General features: G+C 46.3%; 1 protein-coding gene across 1 annotated transcript; it reads right to left on the bottom strand.

Moving 5' to 3' along the window:
- Nucleotides 1–3,510: 3,510 nt before the first annotated feature.
- On the bottom strand, nucleotides 3,511–14,179 carry rai1 (retinoic acid induced 1). The gene is given in 5 exon segments (XM_085351872.1): nucleotides 3,511–3,549; nucleotides 3,551–3,621; nucleotides 3,624–3,760; nucleotides 6,271–6,320; nucleotides 7,661–14,179. Coding segments are annotated over 5 exon segments (6,816 nt in total).
- Nucleotides 14,180–16,450: the final 2,271 nt, after the last annotated feature.

Here is a 16,450-nt window from a genome sequence, read left to right as displayed (position 1 = left end):
TGTATTTATAATCTTATGATCTTTGATCAAGCAGTATTTTGCATAAGAAGAGTGATTTAATGCCTGTTTTTCCTTTTTTAATCTTGCTTTATTTTGCAGTTTTAAACTAGGCGCCGCATATCTTGTGCGGTATCAGGTTAGCGTTGCATACCCATGCGACTGTCGTAGGCACTGGCTAGTTGTTTAGCTTGAGCTGTTGATTTACATGAGCTGTTGGTACAACTTTTTGTAGTTTGTACAACTACAAAAAGTTGCGTATGTCATGCAGAAGGTTTTGAAATAATTAACTTTTTTCCTTTTGTTCCAAAGAAAACCTGTGACAAATCTTTTCTTTATTTGTAGCTGTAATGTTACTTTTTCTTTCAATTATTGGTTTCTTTCCTAGAGAAAGCACCATGTTTTAATTTTTAAGAGGATTGTTTTGGGGGGGTTTTTAACAAATTTTTTGACATGTCCCAGGACCAGTATATTTTTTTTATAGCATGTGACTAATGTGAAAGACTGAAAAACATGGGATTAAGATGACAGTGATGCAACCATGTCTGAAGGTAATGTTGATGTAGACCTTTCAATGACATGCTTTCATCTCTTCTATGTTCTTCATCTATTCCTTTTCGTCATGTAAATATTAAAATATTTTGTAAAGAAGAAATGAGCGTTTCCTGTGGTATTTGAAACAACTGGGTAATACGGGTTGAAAAATGATCAATAATTAAAAGTCTTACACTAACCTGAGATGATGTCTGCATTGTGTCTGGCTGAAATTCTAACTCAGATATGGACTAATGTCAGCAAAGGCTCCATTTTTCGGGTTGAGTTTCACACAGGATTCCCTTCCTGACATAACCCCAAAGGGGACTTGTGTCTCCAGCTAGAATCGAACCAGTGACCTTAAGCTTGCCAATAAATGTGTTGGAACACGTCATTAGGTGCACCTTCCTAATACTGGGTTAGAACCCCGTTTATTACTTTGTGGCGAATTCAACAAAGTTCCTCTGAGATTTTGGTACATATTGGTGCGATAGCATCACGCAGCTGCTGTAGATTTGTCGAAACATTCGGATACAGTGAACTCGTCATGTTCAAGCAGCCAGGTTCATATGATTTGAGCTTTGTGACACAGTATGTTATCTTGCTGGAAGGACCCATCAGAGTTGGTACACTGTGGTCATAAAGGGCTGGATATGGTCAGCGACAACACTCAGGTAGGCTTTGGTGTTTAAACAATGCTTGGTTGCTGGTAAGGAGCCCAAAGTGTGCCACAAAAATCTCCCCCACACAATTACACCATCACCTAATCATAATTATAAGGTAGAGTGAATTCATGCTGTTTTTGCCTACCAACCAAATGTCATGACAGAAATTGAGATCCATCAGACCAGGCATCTGTCGTCCAATTTAGGTGACCCGTGAGAACTGTAGCCTCAGTTTCCTGTTCTTAGCTGACAGGAGTGGCAGCCAGTGTGGTCTTCTGCTGCTGTAGCCCATCTCCTTCAAGTTTTGACGTGTTGTGCAGTCAGAGACGCTCTTCTGCATAACTTAGTTGTAAGAAGGAGTGATTTGAGTTAGTGTTGCCATCCTATAACTCCTCTGACCCGCAGCGTCAAGAAGACCTTTTCTGGTGTTTAAACCTTCTGTTTGTGAGAGGCAGCCAATCAGAACAAAGTTGACTTAATTATTGTTTCAGTGAGAGGTTGAGATGATGTTTTGAAATGTGACTGATGCAAAGCTACTCTAGCAGAGTCCAAGAACAAACGTATGGAGCTGAAGATGAGCATTATGGGTCCTGTTAATTATAATAAATAGCAGAATGTTTCTGTATGATTTCTTATCATGTTAAGGATTAACTGTATTAAAATATGGCTTTTTAAGCATTGTCATTATTCCTCTTTCTAATTTGTGCCCTTGAGTGGCCACTCTGCACAGAACCACAATTTACATGTCTTACTGTCAGTGCGTGTTGAGTGAAGACAAAAAGAGCAGGCATTGGTCATAGCAGCATTGAAAGGTGCTGGTATATTTAACATTGGCGTTACAAAAAACATTTCAAACAGAGTGATGCTGTGTCATCAAGTCCAAACAAATAGACATGAAAATCAATAAACGGCATGCTCCCACTTAAGACCAGTGACATTCCCAAAAAAGGTTTTGTTTTTTTTTCATCAATGGATTCTTTTAATAACATTTTATAAGCAATAACATATTCCATTTTATAGAAAATAAACATCTCTAGGAAATACTATACACAATTATATTAGTACATCACATTTTACATTTAAACAGCATCAAATACCTATATACACCATTAAATAATGAGCTTCATAAAAGAGAAAGTTTGGTGTGGCATTTTTGCACTTTCTTTTATGCCCTAATACTTAAATATGTCTCCTTTTGAAAATGACCGGTACTTTAACTGACGCCCCGCACGGGGCATTGTTATATAGCATGGCGGAGTGAAAAGAGGCTACATTTTTCGATACACAAACAGATGGGTGTGTGTGTGTTTCATGACATCAGGATTGAATGCACGTCTTTCCTCGCGGCTGTGGTGTGCGAAATAATCTCGAAATGTTGTTAACAGGTAATACTTCTTGAACTGTACATAGATATGAAGTGGATGGACTGACTCCCGGTGGGTCCTCTGAGCCCTCGTCTGCAGCTTGTCGAGTGATGATGGTGGTGTCTGCTGTACATACTGACTGTGCGCACAGTTGAAGTAAACTCTTAAACAGAGTTCATATTTTTTTTCTCATTTTCATATATTTATATATATATATTTTAATTTCTGAATAGCACAAAGCCGGACATATACCAAGGGTGACGCAATGATGTTTAGCCATAATGCACATCAAAATACAGCTCCCGAGACAAGAGCCGTATATTAAAATACTGCGTCCATTTTTTTTCCTCAACTCTTCAGTATCAGAATATTTCGAGCCTGTGAAGCACATCATCATCATCATCATCATCACCATCATCTTGTACGGTTTCCTCATCCTCACCTGTTTCATTTTGTCTCTTGTTTTAAACACAAACGCGCACATTGAGATACATCCAGTGGTTGGCTGCTGTTTTTTTCTTTTCTTTTTTTTTTTTTTTTGACGCGTGACATCTTGAGTTAGAGAAGCAATTCTTCATACTCCCACAGACACATATGCACAAACACACTGATGGTGTGCTTGGAGAATGACAATTCTATGGTTATCACATACAAACACATGCGCGCACTCTCACACACACACATACACACGCACATATGCACCTCTTGGCCCACAGACAAGGTGGCCAGAGGGATGTCCCTGTCCAATCAGTGTCCGCCGAGTGTCTGAATATGATAGCAACCCATCCGAAGGCAGAACACACACATGCGTTCCTCGCTCTGCATTTCAAACGGGTCCCCATGTGCACTGGCCTTAGGCGCGCAGTCTCTAAAGCGCAGCCTACCCTCCTGTTAAACAGTGTCACTGCCTTCTGCCTTGCAGTCAGGGGCTCAGTTGAGAAAGCACATTTCTAGGGCGGCTTCAAGGAGCAGCTGTTCTCTGCAGAGCTGTTTTTCCACTGTTTGTATTGCTCCTAGCTCCACTTCAGCGCTGCCTTTTAACCCTCGCCCAGCCGCGCTGGCTGGCGTGCCTGTTCGTCATCAGTCGTCACCGTGTCTTTAGGAATAGGGAGTGGATTTTGCCTCGCTGGATCGGTGTTGTCTGGCGGAGAGGTGATGGTGTTGGCGATGAAAGTGATACACAGGAATATCTTACAGGTCCTGTGAAGGAAGTGCACAGATGTAAACACAAAGTCAAAAACACAATTGGGATACAAATGTGTGAGGTGTGCCAGAAGTTTTCCTTCCTCGCCCAGAACTCTTGAGCTCTTTTCTCATCATTTCCTGTGACTTGTGAGGCTTTTTTGTGCTCGAATTTAAGCACCTAAATTCTTAAAAGCTGCAGTAAATGTGCAGACAGGTAAACTGCAAGCGTAGGCGTCTTCTGTGCAGATGTTGGTATAATACAATGCTGAAAGGGATTCTGTGCAGATTTGCAGAGTGAAGGCATTAAAGCAAGCTGGCTCTGGTGTGCTGGAGTGGGGAGATGGATGCAGCTGACCAGTGAACCAGCTCGCCTATGAAAGACGCAGCAGGAACACCTCTAAATTGTGCTGGTGTGGTGGTTGAGCACTTTCTTTCCCCCTTCTACTCTTCTGCATCCCCTGATATCTCTTCCACTGTCTCTCTCTCTCTCTCTCTCTCTCTCTCTCTGAACTGCCAGCTGCCCATCCTTATGCCCTGGATTCAGACCAGCAGCATTGCTCTCTCTGTTTTATCTTTCTACTTTCAATCCTTCTACTTCCCCCCTTCTCCTCCCTCCTTAAAGCCTACCTCTCACTCCTTTTTTTGCTTTTTCCTCTCTGGTACAACTCATTTTCCTTCACACCTTCAGTCCCGCTTGTTTTCTCCCCACCTCTCTATCACAGAGTGTCGCTCCCTTTGCTGCTCGTCTCTCTTGTTGCCCTCTTTTTCTCCTTCTATCTCCGTCTCTTTCAGCCTGCCACTCTCTGATGTAACTGCCCCCATTCGTCTTTTGTTCCCACTCAGTTGCAGCACAAAACGCTCTGTTTTTCTCTCTGCCTGTCTGTCTGTCTTGCGTTTGCTATGTATATATGTGTGCGAGCTTCCAGGCAACCTGTTAATGAACCTGCGTGGACTCTCACAGTGTGTGTCCGTTAGCACTGGACAATCCACAGCTGCAGGCAGTGCGTTTGTGTGCATTTTTTCCCCCTCAGCCCTGAAAGCAAGTGAACGCAGGCGAAAGGGAGAATTTCTTAGGGGGACCCATGGGTGGGGTGGTTGTGTGCTTGTGTCTGTATGTGTGCGTACGTGTGTCTCTGCTCTTCCCTTTGATTAAGCCGCTCGGCGTAAATTGGCACGGCACAGACCCCCCCCCCCACACACATGCAGACCTTCAGATCCCTCAGCTGATGACAGCTCTGCCTCAGCCTGCTAACAACAATCTATCCCTCTCTGACTCGCTCTCCTTTTCTCTCCGTTTCTCACACGCTATTTCTGCTGCTTAGACGTGGGAGTTGAGGTGAAGAGAGGAGTGGAGAAGATGACAAAGAACGAGGGAGAATGGGATGAGGAAAGATGAAGGGAGGACGGCTGAAAACGGAAAAGGGAGCTCGCAGGAGATGAGAGGTGAACAGAGTGAGAGACTGGAGGGGGGAGAGAGCTGGAACAGCAGGGTAGCAGCGAAGCAAAATAAGGGGAGCGGAGGGGGGAAAAAAGGAGGAAGGGAGAGAAATAATGAGAGAAAGGAGAGCAAGAGAGAGGGAAACGGTGGAGAGAGCATGTGGGGAAGATAGCAGGCAGTGATGGTGGGTGGGGTGTTTTGATCAGCAGCCAGCTTTTCATCCCTGTCAGTCTGCACAGAGGAGAACAGGAAAGGAAGAGGAAAAGAGGAAAGGAGGGAGGGAGGGAGAGATGCAGAGCGGGGAGGGAGGATGGGAGGCTACTGCCACTGCTGCCTCAATGCACCGCTGCTCCCTGCTGAATGTCAGCATCTCTAGCACCCCCTCCCCCTCCACACTCCCTCCCTCATTTGACCTTCCTCCTTTTGCCATGCAAACGCATCGCCACCAGATGGCGTCTGCCCTACAAGGAAGAATTGGACGTGGAGGAGACCATTCGAATGAACTCGGAGAACAGTGACCCTGCAAATGCAGCAGTTTGAAGTCACAGTAGCAGGCGATGGTAATAAAATGAAGGGCGCTCGTTGATATGGTGATTTTAACTCGCCGAGGTACACTGGGTACACGTTGAATCGGTAGGAAGAGTCTTCATGTGGCAAAGAGAAAAAGGTACTTTATGCCAGTCTACAATGAACATCAGCTGTGTTTTTTCTTTGTTTTTCTCTGCTTTACAGGAACTGACGGTTGTGTTTCCTGTTCAGCACCATATCATCTGTTCAGCCAAGGTGCTGCTGTTTGTTATAGAAATGTGTGAATTCAATTTTTTTTATCCCTGTGCTGAGGAGGTGGATAAAGAGAGGGGCAGGGGATGGTGGGGGGGTGTTGCTGGCGGCGTTGGTGTTAGGATCGGAATGGAAAGGGAGGCCAGGTGAGGAGAAAGAAAAACTGAACTTGTGTGCTTAGGCATATGTGTAAACACTGATATCTGATGTTGCCTGTGAAATGCTGGGGAACTGTTAAACTAACTGTTAAAGCAGGACGAAGTAATAAAGCATGCTTTCACTAGTTTAGTGGGTTTTTTTTCCTTACCTCGTGTTTAGGACATTTGATGGAGAAGTCATCCTCGTGGAATGTGCAGCCTGTGCAGAAAGAGAAAAAGCAAAGAACAACAGAATGAGGTGTGAAATCTCAGATTCACATTTTACTTTGAATAAAAAACATACCAGGAGGCTAATCCTGACAACAACAACAACAACAACAACAAAACAAACCCACAGCTCTCCTCAAAAAGCACAAATGAATGGAAAAAAAACTGAGCTAAATAAAAGAGCGATGCAAGCGAGGGAGAGCATCAGAGGAAAGAGGAAGACTGAGTGGATACGTTGCAATGCAGACAGGCAGGCAGGCAGTCAGATATGGCTGGTGCACTCAGCGGGATTAAAAAAGGGCCTCGCTCTGCTCCCTGTGCTGGCTCGGCAGACGTGGCAGACCGTTTAATCCTCGCACTGTACTTCCTTGGCATGAGATAATATAAGGGGGAAACCATGTTACACATATGCTGGCACACGGACACTCTCTTGTATTAACAGCAACCACACACGAGCGCTGATGGAAATGCACGTTGGCCAAGTTGTTATAAGGTGTGCATGGCAGTGTTCTGGCAAGCATTTGGAAAGGAAGGCACGAACATGCAGACACACACATGCACGCTCAGCCTCCAGACAGCAGCAGCGTGGATGGATGGAGCCACAGGGGCTGTGGTCAATAATACACACACACATACATGCAAGCTCAGCCTCCTCCCTCTATCTCTTCGCTTTCTCCTTTTTGCACACTCCAGGGTTCCACTTTCCTCTCATCATTCCCTGTATTCAAAGCTCCCTTCTTCATTCCCTCTCTCTTTTCCTCTTCTGCTCTGCCCTAACACTCTCAGACATCTCTTCTCGCACTCAATAATGCTACTCCTTGATGCATTTCCCCCCCTCTCACTCTCATTTAACCACAACCACTTCCCCTGCACTCTCTTTTCATTTTTCCCACCTATTTTTCTGCAATTGTTCCCTCCCAATTGGCCTCTCATCATTCACATTCCCAATTTCCCTCCTCATTTCTCCCTTCTCTTCTTAGCTTTTTCTTGTCTTTTTATCCCCCTGTTGCTCCCTCCCTCTCTCGCTGTGGTCTCTTACCTATCTCTTTGGCGCAGACATAGTGGTATTTATGAGAGCAGCCTCTCCAACAGCAGCTGAGGGACGCCCCCACAATCTGGCACTTGTAGCAGCTCTGGGGTTAGTAAGACAGATGGACATATGGATCAAGACCAGTAAAGAAACAAACAGTTTGACCAACAGAGGCACATTCAGAAAGGGAGAGAAAAGAGGGGAAAATGTTAAAAGTTTTCAGTAATTCTGAAAGATATTTCTTAGCATCCAAACACATGTCAGATTGGTCTAAGATTCACTGATGATAACTGCTGTCGTACCGTTTGGGCTGAGGTGTTGGCTGCCTCCTTCAGTCCGTATAGCCTTCCAGCTACCATAATTATCCCCTTGGTCCAGATGGCACAGTTTTCATGGGCCCAGTGCTCCTTAGCCTCTGCCTCCATTTGTAGCCTTTGGAACAAGCTTTCATTGCCCTCTTGGCCCGTGGGGGCTCCTGTGTTGACGGCCTGTAGCTGCTTCATCCTCTTGAACCTCTCTCGGAGAGTTAACCTTCGTAGGCCACCTTCCCGACCCGGTCTTTCCATTCTTTCTGCCCGTCGAAAACGCCAGTGATGCCTGCTGCTGCTACTGCTAACACTTCCCTCTTGAGCGGTTGCTTCTGTATTTCCTTCCGTTTCTGGGGTGCCCTCAGTCTCACTCTTTGAGGAGTTGCCCGGTTCTTCGCTGCTGCCGCTGTTGTCGTCGTTGGTCTTGTCCAACTCTTCCCTGAAGGCTTCTGTGTGTGTAATCGTCAAGATTTTCCGTGGAACCCCGTCCTCTGTGTAGTAAGGTCCACATAAATCACCTAAGTCTTTGTAGTTTGCCGGTTTCCCACACAGGCAACATGTCAGACACCTCCTAACGAGATCTTTATTTATTGTGGGTCCCTGCAGCATGGCAGCAGTGTGTGGCACTACCTTTGCAACTGTGAAAGGATTCCTCATTCTGAGGATGCCCTTTTTTCTGCGTCTCTGAAATACGACCGCATCCTCCGCCTTGTTGACTATGGCACACCAGGAAGAAAAGTCTCTTGAGTTGTTAATCCGTACATAAGGATAGAAAGACAGTTTAGACCTTTGATGGATCCATCTACGCCTGATCCTCTTCACAGAAATGGTCTCGGTCTGTTTTTCTGATACTGTCACTACAGGACCGATAACACACGTCTCCTCGTTTTCTGTGATTCCTTTTTCCCTTCTTTCCCTTTCTTGTCTTTCTTTCTCCTCTTTTTCCTCCTGTTCACATCCTGCTGCCCTCACTACTGCCTCAATTACCTCGATGGCATCTTTCATCCCGGGTTTTGGCCCGGGCTTTTTGTGGATCTTAATTGGCTTGCCAGGAATCGGCTCTGTTGAGGCTTTGCTTCTTTTCCTTTTAGCTGGGCTTGCTGATGGTTTTCTGCCTCTTCGAGGTTTATGGATGAGGTCTGTACTGGTAACCTGGGGAGTTTCTATGATGTCATCTGTGCTGATTGGCAGAGGTACTGTGGGCTCTGTGGGGTTGACCTTGTCCTCCACACTCTCCTGTTGCTCGTCTGTTTCAGTGTTAGCCTCCTCAACTAAATCTGTTTCCTCTGAAGAGGACTGGCCTTTTCTTTTCTTCCTCCTTTGTTTCAGGTGCATCTCATGGTTGTTTTTGATGGCCCTTTGCTTTGCTAGTCTTGGTGTTGTAACTATTAGACTCCCTGCTTCCAAGGCTACCACTGAGGCATCTGTACTCTCCACCATGGCCCATCGCTTCCTTTTAGTCCTCACAGACTTGGCGGCAGCTGTAGATACGCCTTCTGAGGCCTCCGGTATCCACTCACCTGGAGCGCTGCCTTCTACTGCGGCCTCTGAACTCCAGACATTATCAGCTAGAACATCCTGCTCTGTCCCTGGTTTAATATCTTCCTGTGTTGCTTCATTTTTATTTACAACCTCTTCTTCCAGCCCTTGTCTCACCCCCTCTAGTGTTGGTGCCTCTGGACTCATGTCTTGCTTTTCTCTGTCTTGTGTCACCTCCACTTTCCTCTCTCCCACCTCAAGTTGCTTCTCTCCATCTTGTTGAGACTCTATCACCTCAGTGCTGTTCATCACAATAGACGTCTCACCTTCCTTTAAGATACGCTCAGGCAAAGCCTTGGTTGTCATGTCATCAGTCAGACTGCTGTCTAGCTGGGGGATTGGGAGGTGTTTCTTTGAGCTAGGAGATGTAATCTTCTGCACCATGGCCTCATATTTCTGTCCTCTGCCTTTGCGTGGTGGGAGAACTTTTGTTTTAGTGGGGCACTGAGGAGGCACCACAGGCGGGTCACTAGTGATGTCAGGTCCACTGGTGTTGGCCAGAATGTCTTTGGTTATGGGAGTGACCACAGGTTCTTTCTTAGGCGGCCCTCGCTTTCTTCGTGGGCCACGTGTGACCTTCTCTTTAGGTGTTTGGACGGCCTGTTCCACCAGGGCGGGCTGAGGCGGTAACGTTTTTGGTTTGGGTTTTGGACCCCTCTTTCTTTTTAATGGTGTAGAAAGTTCTGAAGTAGGTTTCCGTTTTAGTGGAAGAGGGATCTTTTCCTCAGATTGCTCAGGTGGCATGTGTGGTGTGGGTGGGTCTCCTGTAACTTCATTATCTGTGACTGCAGTCTGAATGGGGGAGAGCATTTGCTCCACAGTTATGAGCTCTTCTTCTTTAAGAGAAACATCGCTGGCTTTAAATTCTGTGACTGTCTCTGTGAGAATATCTTCACCCATATTTTTTTCTTTTTCTTTTGACAGTTTTTCCTGGGAGGGCTTCCTGGATCTCAAAACCATATTTTTGCTCTCGTTCTCTGGCGTCTTTAGCTCATGGTGTGCTTGTTGCTCCTCTTGTGTTGCTCCCTGGTTTACTTGTGATATTGTAGATTTCAGGCTCTTCCTACTCCTGCTTTGCGGCCCCACGAAAGGCTGAGTGGTTTCTTCCTGCTGCAACAATTTAGGTTTAGCAAGTGAACCTTTGGGCCGGCCCACTGGGGCCTTGATGGGTGCAGTGTCAGTGTGGGACAAAATGCCTGGAGACTTGGGTCCAGGCTTAGGTCCTGGTTTTGCACCTGGCTTGAGAGCTGGTTTTGGACCAGGTTTTGGTCCTGGTTTTAATCCAGGTTTTGACCCAGGTTTTGGTCCAGGCTTTGAACCTGGTTTGGGTCCTGGTTTTCGTTTTATAGGAGTCTCAATTTTCGGTGGCAGTTCTGGTTCATTTGGCAGAGGTTTTGGTCCCTGTTTTGGTCCTGGTTTTAGCCCTGGTTTTGGGCCAGGTTTTTGGGCTAGTTTAGGCCCTTGTTTTGCACCTGGTTTTGACCCTGGCTTTACACCAGGTTTTGGCCCTGGTTTTGGCCCAGGCTTTGAACCTGGCTTTGGGCCTGGTTTTCTTTTTACATGAGGTTCGGCTTTAGGTGGCAAATCTTGTGCGTTGAATGAGCGTGTGCACATTCGTGAACGAAAACCATCACTTAGCATTTTGGGAGTCTGACTCACAATAGATTCCTGATGGGCTAGATCCATTTGATCTGAGAATAGCTCGGTTTTGCTTGGAGGCATGCTTGTTTTCTGTGTGTGTGAGTGGCCTCCTTCCTCTTCCTTTTCCCCCTCCCTCTCCAAGCTTAGCTGTTGCCTGATTCCCACACCTGAATGCATGATTCTTCTTCTGCCCCTGGCATGCTTACGTCCAAATGCCCTCGGCTGAGCAGATGGAGCCACAGGTTCTGGTTTGGCCAAAGGGGTTACAGCGCTGGAACAGCTGATGCCTGGTTCCATGTCCTCGTCACCTTTTTTCGGGGAAGGTGGAGTGTCTGCCCAGGAGGGGGCTGAGGGAAGTATTGACTTCCCTGGTAGCTGAGGAGAGTCTGGCTCCAGCACTTTAGCATCACTGTGATCAATATGATCCCTGGCCTGAGATGGAGGTGTTGACTTGTCATTGAGAGCAGAGAAGACTGGCATAGCAGACTGAGGCTGAGGGGCAGTGTCACCAATTGCTGACTCCATTTCAGAGGCATCTGCTGCGGCCGTTACTGCTGCTGAGTTTGGATGGGCAGGTCCCCCTGCAAACTCCTTGTCAGAATGGAGCTCAGCAGTCTGGCTTTCTGTCTTGCTGCCAATATCCCCAGACATCTTTTCTAATTCATCTCTTTTATTCATGTGCTCCTCTTTCAATGACTCGGTCAATTCCCCACCCTTCCCCAGTTCCTCCCTCATCTCTACAGACAGAGGTGGTGAAAGGGAACATTTCTCTTGTTTCTCTGTTTCTTTTTGTTCCTCTGCATTGGTTTTCTCCTTTTCTCTCTCTTCCTCTTCACCCTCTCCTTCATTGTCCAGGTCTCTTGTGTCTCTCTTGTCTGAGACACGGTCTTCCAAGGCCTCAACTTGAGGAGTTGGAGACGTGTTTTCTGAGCTGTCCTCCTTCCCTGTGGAGTATTGATCCTGCTCAAGGTCACCCCTGGAAATGAATGGCAATGTTTTCACTGAGCTCTCAGATGCAGTTGGAGACTCAGATTTGTATGTCTCTGATTTCATCTCCTGGCCAAAATGATCTTTGTGGCTGGAATCAGACAGAGCTGCCGGTGACTGTTCAACCGAGTCTCCTGCATTAGGTTCATATTTAGTCTGGTACACTGTCTCCTCATAGCAGTAGGCTTTTCCTGTCCCCTCTTTGTTTATTTTGCTGTAAACATCTGGACATTTCTCTTCATCTGACCATTTTTCTAGCTTCTTTCCACATTTTGTCGTGTCCACATCTCTCTCACTCTTGTGGTCAGGCGTCTTCTCTGTTGTCAATTCTTCTTTATCAGAAGATTTCTCTGTCCAGGCCGATTCTTCGAAATTCTCTTTGACAGGCTCATTGATGTGCTGCATATCAGAGGGAGAATCTTGTTCTTGCTTCATGGGACTGGGGATTGTAATGCTTGTTGGAGATCTCTCGTCACTAATGCTCTTCACTGGAGTGCTCATGCCATCTCCTCCCTGCCCTGATTGACATCTAGCAGGGTCAGGGGTGAGGTTGTGCAGACCTGAGTCGCCAGACCTGGTAGACATGTCATCGGGAGATGCCATGGAGCATGAAGAGGCTGTGTCGACGCTGAGCTGTGTGTTGTTATGGGCCTGGGCTGGACTTCTGCCCTGGCCAAAGTAGTAGTAGCCCCTGTCCAGCGGTTCATCGCTGCTGCTGGAGTAGCCACCCTCATGGATTTCCATGGGCAGCGGTTGATGCTGTGGGGTACAGTAAGCATCCTGTATAGGTCCCCCACCCACACTGCCACCACTGTCTGGATATGGAGGACTTTTGTATTCCTCACCCTTTTTGGATGATACTGCACTTCCAGCACTGCTGTTGCTCCCGCCACTGCTGCGCTTACTGCCTTTTTTGTTTGCAACCAGGGCCTCTGAAAGCAGGAGCTGCTGTACATTATTAGAGATGCTCTCCACCTGAGAGGTGAGAGCATTCAGACTCCACAAGCTGGGGTTTGACAATAGCTTCTCTGAGAAGCGTTCTTTCATTGTGGGGACCTGCGGTGTTGTGGAATAGCTGTGCGGTATGCTGGGTGAGGGGTGTGAGCGTGGGGGCATCAACATAGTGTTGGCACTGGCTTGTTCCTGCATGCCAGCTGAAGATGATGAAGAGGAGGAGGCTGCTCCAGGGGTCATAGGTGGCTGGCTATACTGGAATGACTCTGGATTGGTCATTAACGGTGAAGGGGTGGAACTGTATGAAGGGGAACGCCCCACAGATCGGGCTGGGGAGTGGCTCGAGGAGGGGCTACAAGTCTGATAATACTGTTCTGGGGACCTGACAGGCAACTCTGAGAGACAGTAGTTTTGTTGGGCTTGGCTATAGTGTTGGTATTTTGGATGGGGTTCCTGGGGGTTGGTCATGGGCTGCTGCTCGTAACCTCTTGAGGGAGGCTGCTGATATCCGTAACTGTTTTGGCTCGACCTGTAGGCCCCCTGCTTCAGATTGCCATGGCTGCTCATTTGTCTGCCATACTGAGAACCTGGAGGCAAGTTGTACCCTTTGTAACAGTGGGGCATAGGGCTGCACTTTTCCATGTATGTAGATGGAGAGGGTGAGTGCTGCGGGTAGTGTAGGTGACTCTGGGGATACATGAGAGGTGAAGGGGAAGGGTTGGGAGGATGGGGCTGGTGGTGGGGGCTAGTATAGACAGGGGTAGAGGGCTGGTGGCACTGGGTCTGGGAGTGGCCCAGCATATTCTGCTCCATGTACTGGGAGGAACTAGGTGCAGGAGTACCACTAGACTCCAAACGTCCAACCATTTCCTGCTCATACTGTGCTAACTGCGCTGGGTCCTCCCACTTCTGCTGGAGGTGGCCCTCGCTCATATATTGGGCTGAATAAGTTCCTGGGCCCATGTGATTACTGTAGCCCCCGGGACCCTGCAGGTGCTGACTGGGATTCGGTGGGGGCACTTTGCTTCCTCTGAATGATTTCTTTGCTTGTGAGGGTGCTGAGCCCCCATTTCCACTCCCATTTCCTCCGCCATTTCCTGGGTAACCAGCGTAGGCTTGCTGGCTGTAACAGTCCTTAGGTCCGCCTCCAATTCCTGGTCCTCCAGTTGTCGGCATGCTTGTCGGGTTTGCCAAGGAATGTGCCTCGTAGCCTGACCTGGTGTGCCCCGGGCCTGGGCCTGGATGTGGACCGGGTCCTGGGTGCGGGTGTTGTGGATGGGGATGATGCGGGTGTTGCCGGTAGGTCTCCAGGCGGGATAATTCATGGGGCTCCTGCTGGTAGCAGGGTTGGTTGCTGTGGTAACCACCGCTGCGCTCACGGAAGGACTGCATAACGTTCTCCGTCTGTAGCCAGAGCAGGGAGGGGGAGGTGAGGTGAGACGGGAAAGGGGAAAGGGGGGGTTGGGGGTTCTGGAGGCAGGGAGAGAGGGAAAAGTGAGAAAAAGAAGAAATGATGAGGGTTAGTGCTGCTGAGCCTGGAGTTCAGCTATTCTGCATCTTCTCCTTTGATATTCAGTGTCTAAATCTATTTTTACTTTCACCTGGAGTCAAAGGAAAGTTCTCCCTTTCTATGAGAAACTAATGATGACAGTTTTTGTACTCCGGCTCACAAACATTCAGACACACAGACACAGGTACATGCACTGTTCACTCCTTAAATATATTCACTTCATCATCATAACATGATTACCAGTGTTGGGCAAGTTACTTTGAAAAAGTAAATAATTATAGTTACTAGTTACTTCTTCAAAAAAGTAACTGAGTTAGTAACTGAGTTACCAGATTCCAAAAGTAATTAATTCGTTGAAAAGTAACTATTGCGTTACTTGCCTCTGGGGTCCAGGGTATAATTGGCCATTTTAACCACTTTTGATTTTACCTCGACATTTAACCTTTAACAACTATTTACTTTGCCTTGTTTGGTATCATTCTTTTTAGCACAACCTCACGTGTCTGAATTTACAGTTATGTTTTCATTTTGATATACTGTATTAACACAACTGATCTAAAATCAGACAAAAACATCAAATCCGATAAAAAAAGTGATATTTTCACTGAAACAACCACAAACATGTTCATTGAATCATATTTCATAACCTTAAATGCAAATATAAATTGTGAATTTTAAAATCATATGCACAAGTTTTGCACACAGCAAGTTATTTGCAGCCATTTACCTTTCACTCTTTTTTTATAACCATTTCAAACTATTTACAGAACAATCAGCTGTTCTGCATTTTATAAGATGCCAAATTATTTGTGCCACTCCAAAAAAAAAATAAAATTCTGTCCACTATAAAGGAGAACATCACAGCCTGATACCTGCAGGTCTGACAGCAGCAGGTGCATCACTCCTGTTTTCTACCTGGAGACAACAGTCACCTCATTGTTCTGACACACAACACAAAACTATCCACAACACTACACACTAACTACACAAGACAACACATGAACTACACACTCCAAACATGCTAAACGTCACAAATCTCTCACATCTCAAAACTTGCTCTCTCTCTTTTTCTGTTCTTTCTCGCTCTCTCTCTCTCTCTCTCTCTCTCTCTCTCTCTCTCTCACCGTCACTCCTAAAACTTCCCCCTCTTCCCTAAACAACCAAATGTCATGTCGCCATATCATTTTTTGATTGGTCGACATGGTGCATTTTTCCACCAACACGAACGTGTTAGGGTCCCTGGGTCGTTGACCCAGTGTTTTGTGTTTTTGGTTCTTTGATTTTGTTATTTCATTATATTCTAGCTTTGCTTTACGGGTTTTAGGATTATTCTTAGTTAAGGTTCTCTGGGTGGGGTTTGGTTAGAGTTTTAGTGTTCTGGTTTTCTGTCTGTGTAATCCTTAGTTGCTGTCTCCCCTGTCTGCCCTGGTCCCACGTCTCTGTTCCCTCTGTTGTAGTGACTGCATGTGAGTCTGTGTCTTTTTTTCAGTCTCTGTTTTACTTTGAAAGTCCATGTCTCATGTTAATGTGTCTGGTTTTGCTTCCTTTGTCTCGTTAGGCCTGATTTGCCCCAGCTGTGTTTCCCTCCTGTTACTCATTCCCTGATTGCTCCCTCTGTGTATTTAAGCCCTGTGTTTCTCTATGTCCGTGTCGCGATCTACTGTTTATGTTGCTGTGTGTTTTGTCAGGCCACCGGTGTTAGTTTATTTAGATTTTTTCCAGTTATGTTATATTTGAGTTCAGCATTAAAGCTGTTTCGGTTTAAGTTTGTCTCTGGAGTCTGCACCTTGGGTCCTATTCCTGTCTGCACACAGCCGTCACTTAACAGAACGGGCGTTTTTTTGTTTTGTTTTGTTTTGTTTTGTTTTATTTTTTGGTCATAAGCAGAGAGTGCTTGCTAGCGCTGTCCTTAGACAGCAAACATGATGACAATATTGAGGAAAAAACGCGCGTATATTGTTTATCATGACTCTGGTTTTACGTGGCCTATCAACACAATTTAAAAACTGATATATATCACCTTGTTGCTTTGTCATCTTGAAGTGGTCATGTTATTGGCTTACCACGACTACTATATTCGTCCTCAGTCAAACAGCAGCACTCATGCGATTGTTTCCCCCCTAGCCAAAAGTGGGGCCAAAAGTGATTTGTCT

This window comes from Diplotaxodon limnothrissa, linkage group LG4 (assembly GCF_057381915.1).
Source record: "Diplotaxodon limnothrissa isolate DT_005_m linkage group LG4, D_limnothrissa_male_GT1.1, whole genome shotgun sequence".
In the NCBI taxonomy this organism is placed as follows: Eukaryota; Metazoa; Chordata; class Actinopteri; order Cichliformes; family Cichlidae; genus Diplotaxodon; species Diplotaxodon limnothrissa.
This window is presented reverse-complemented; position numbering and strand designations above follow the sequence as displayed.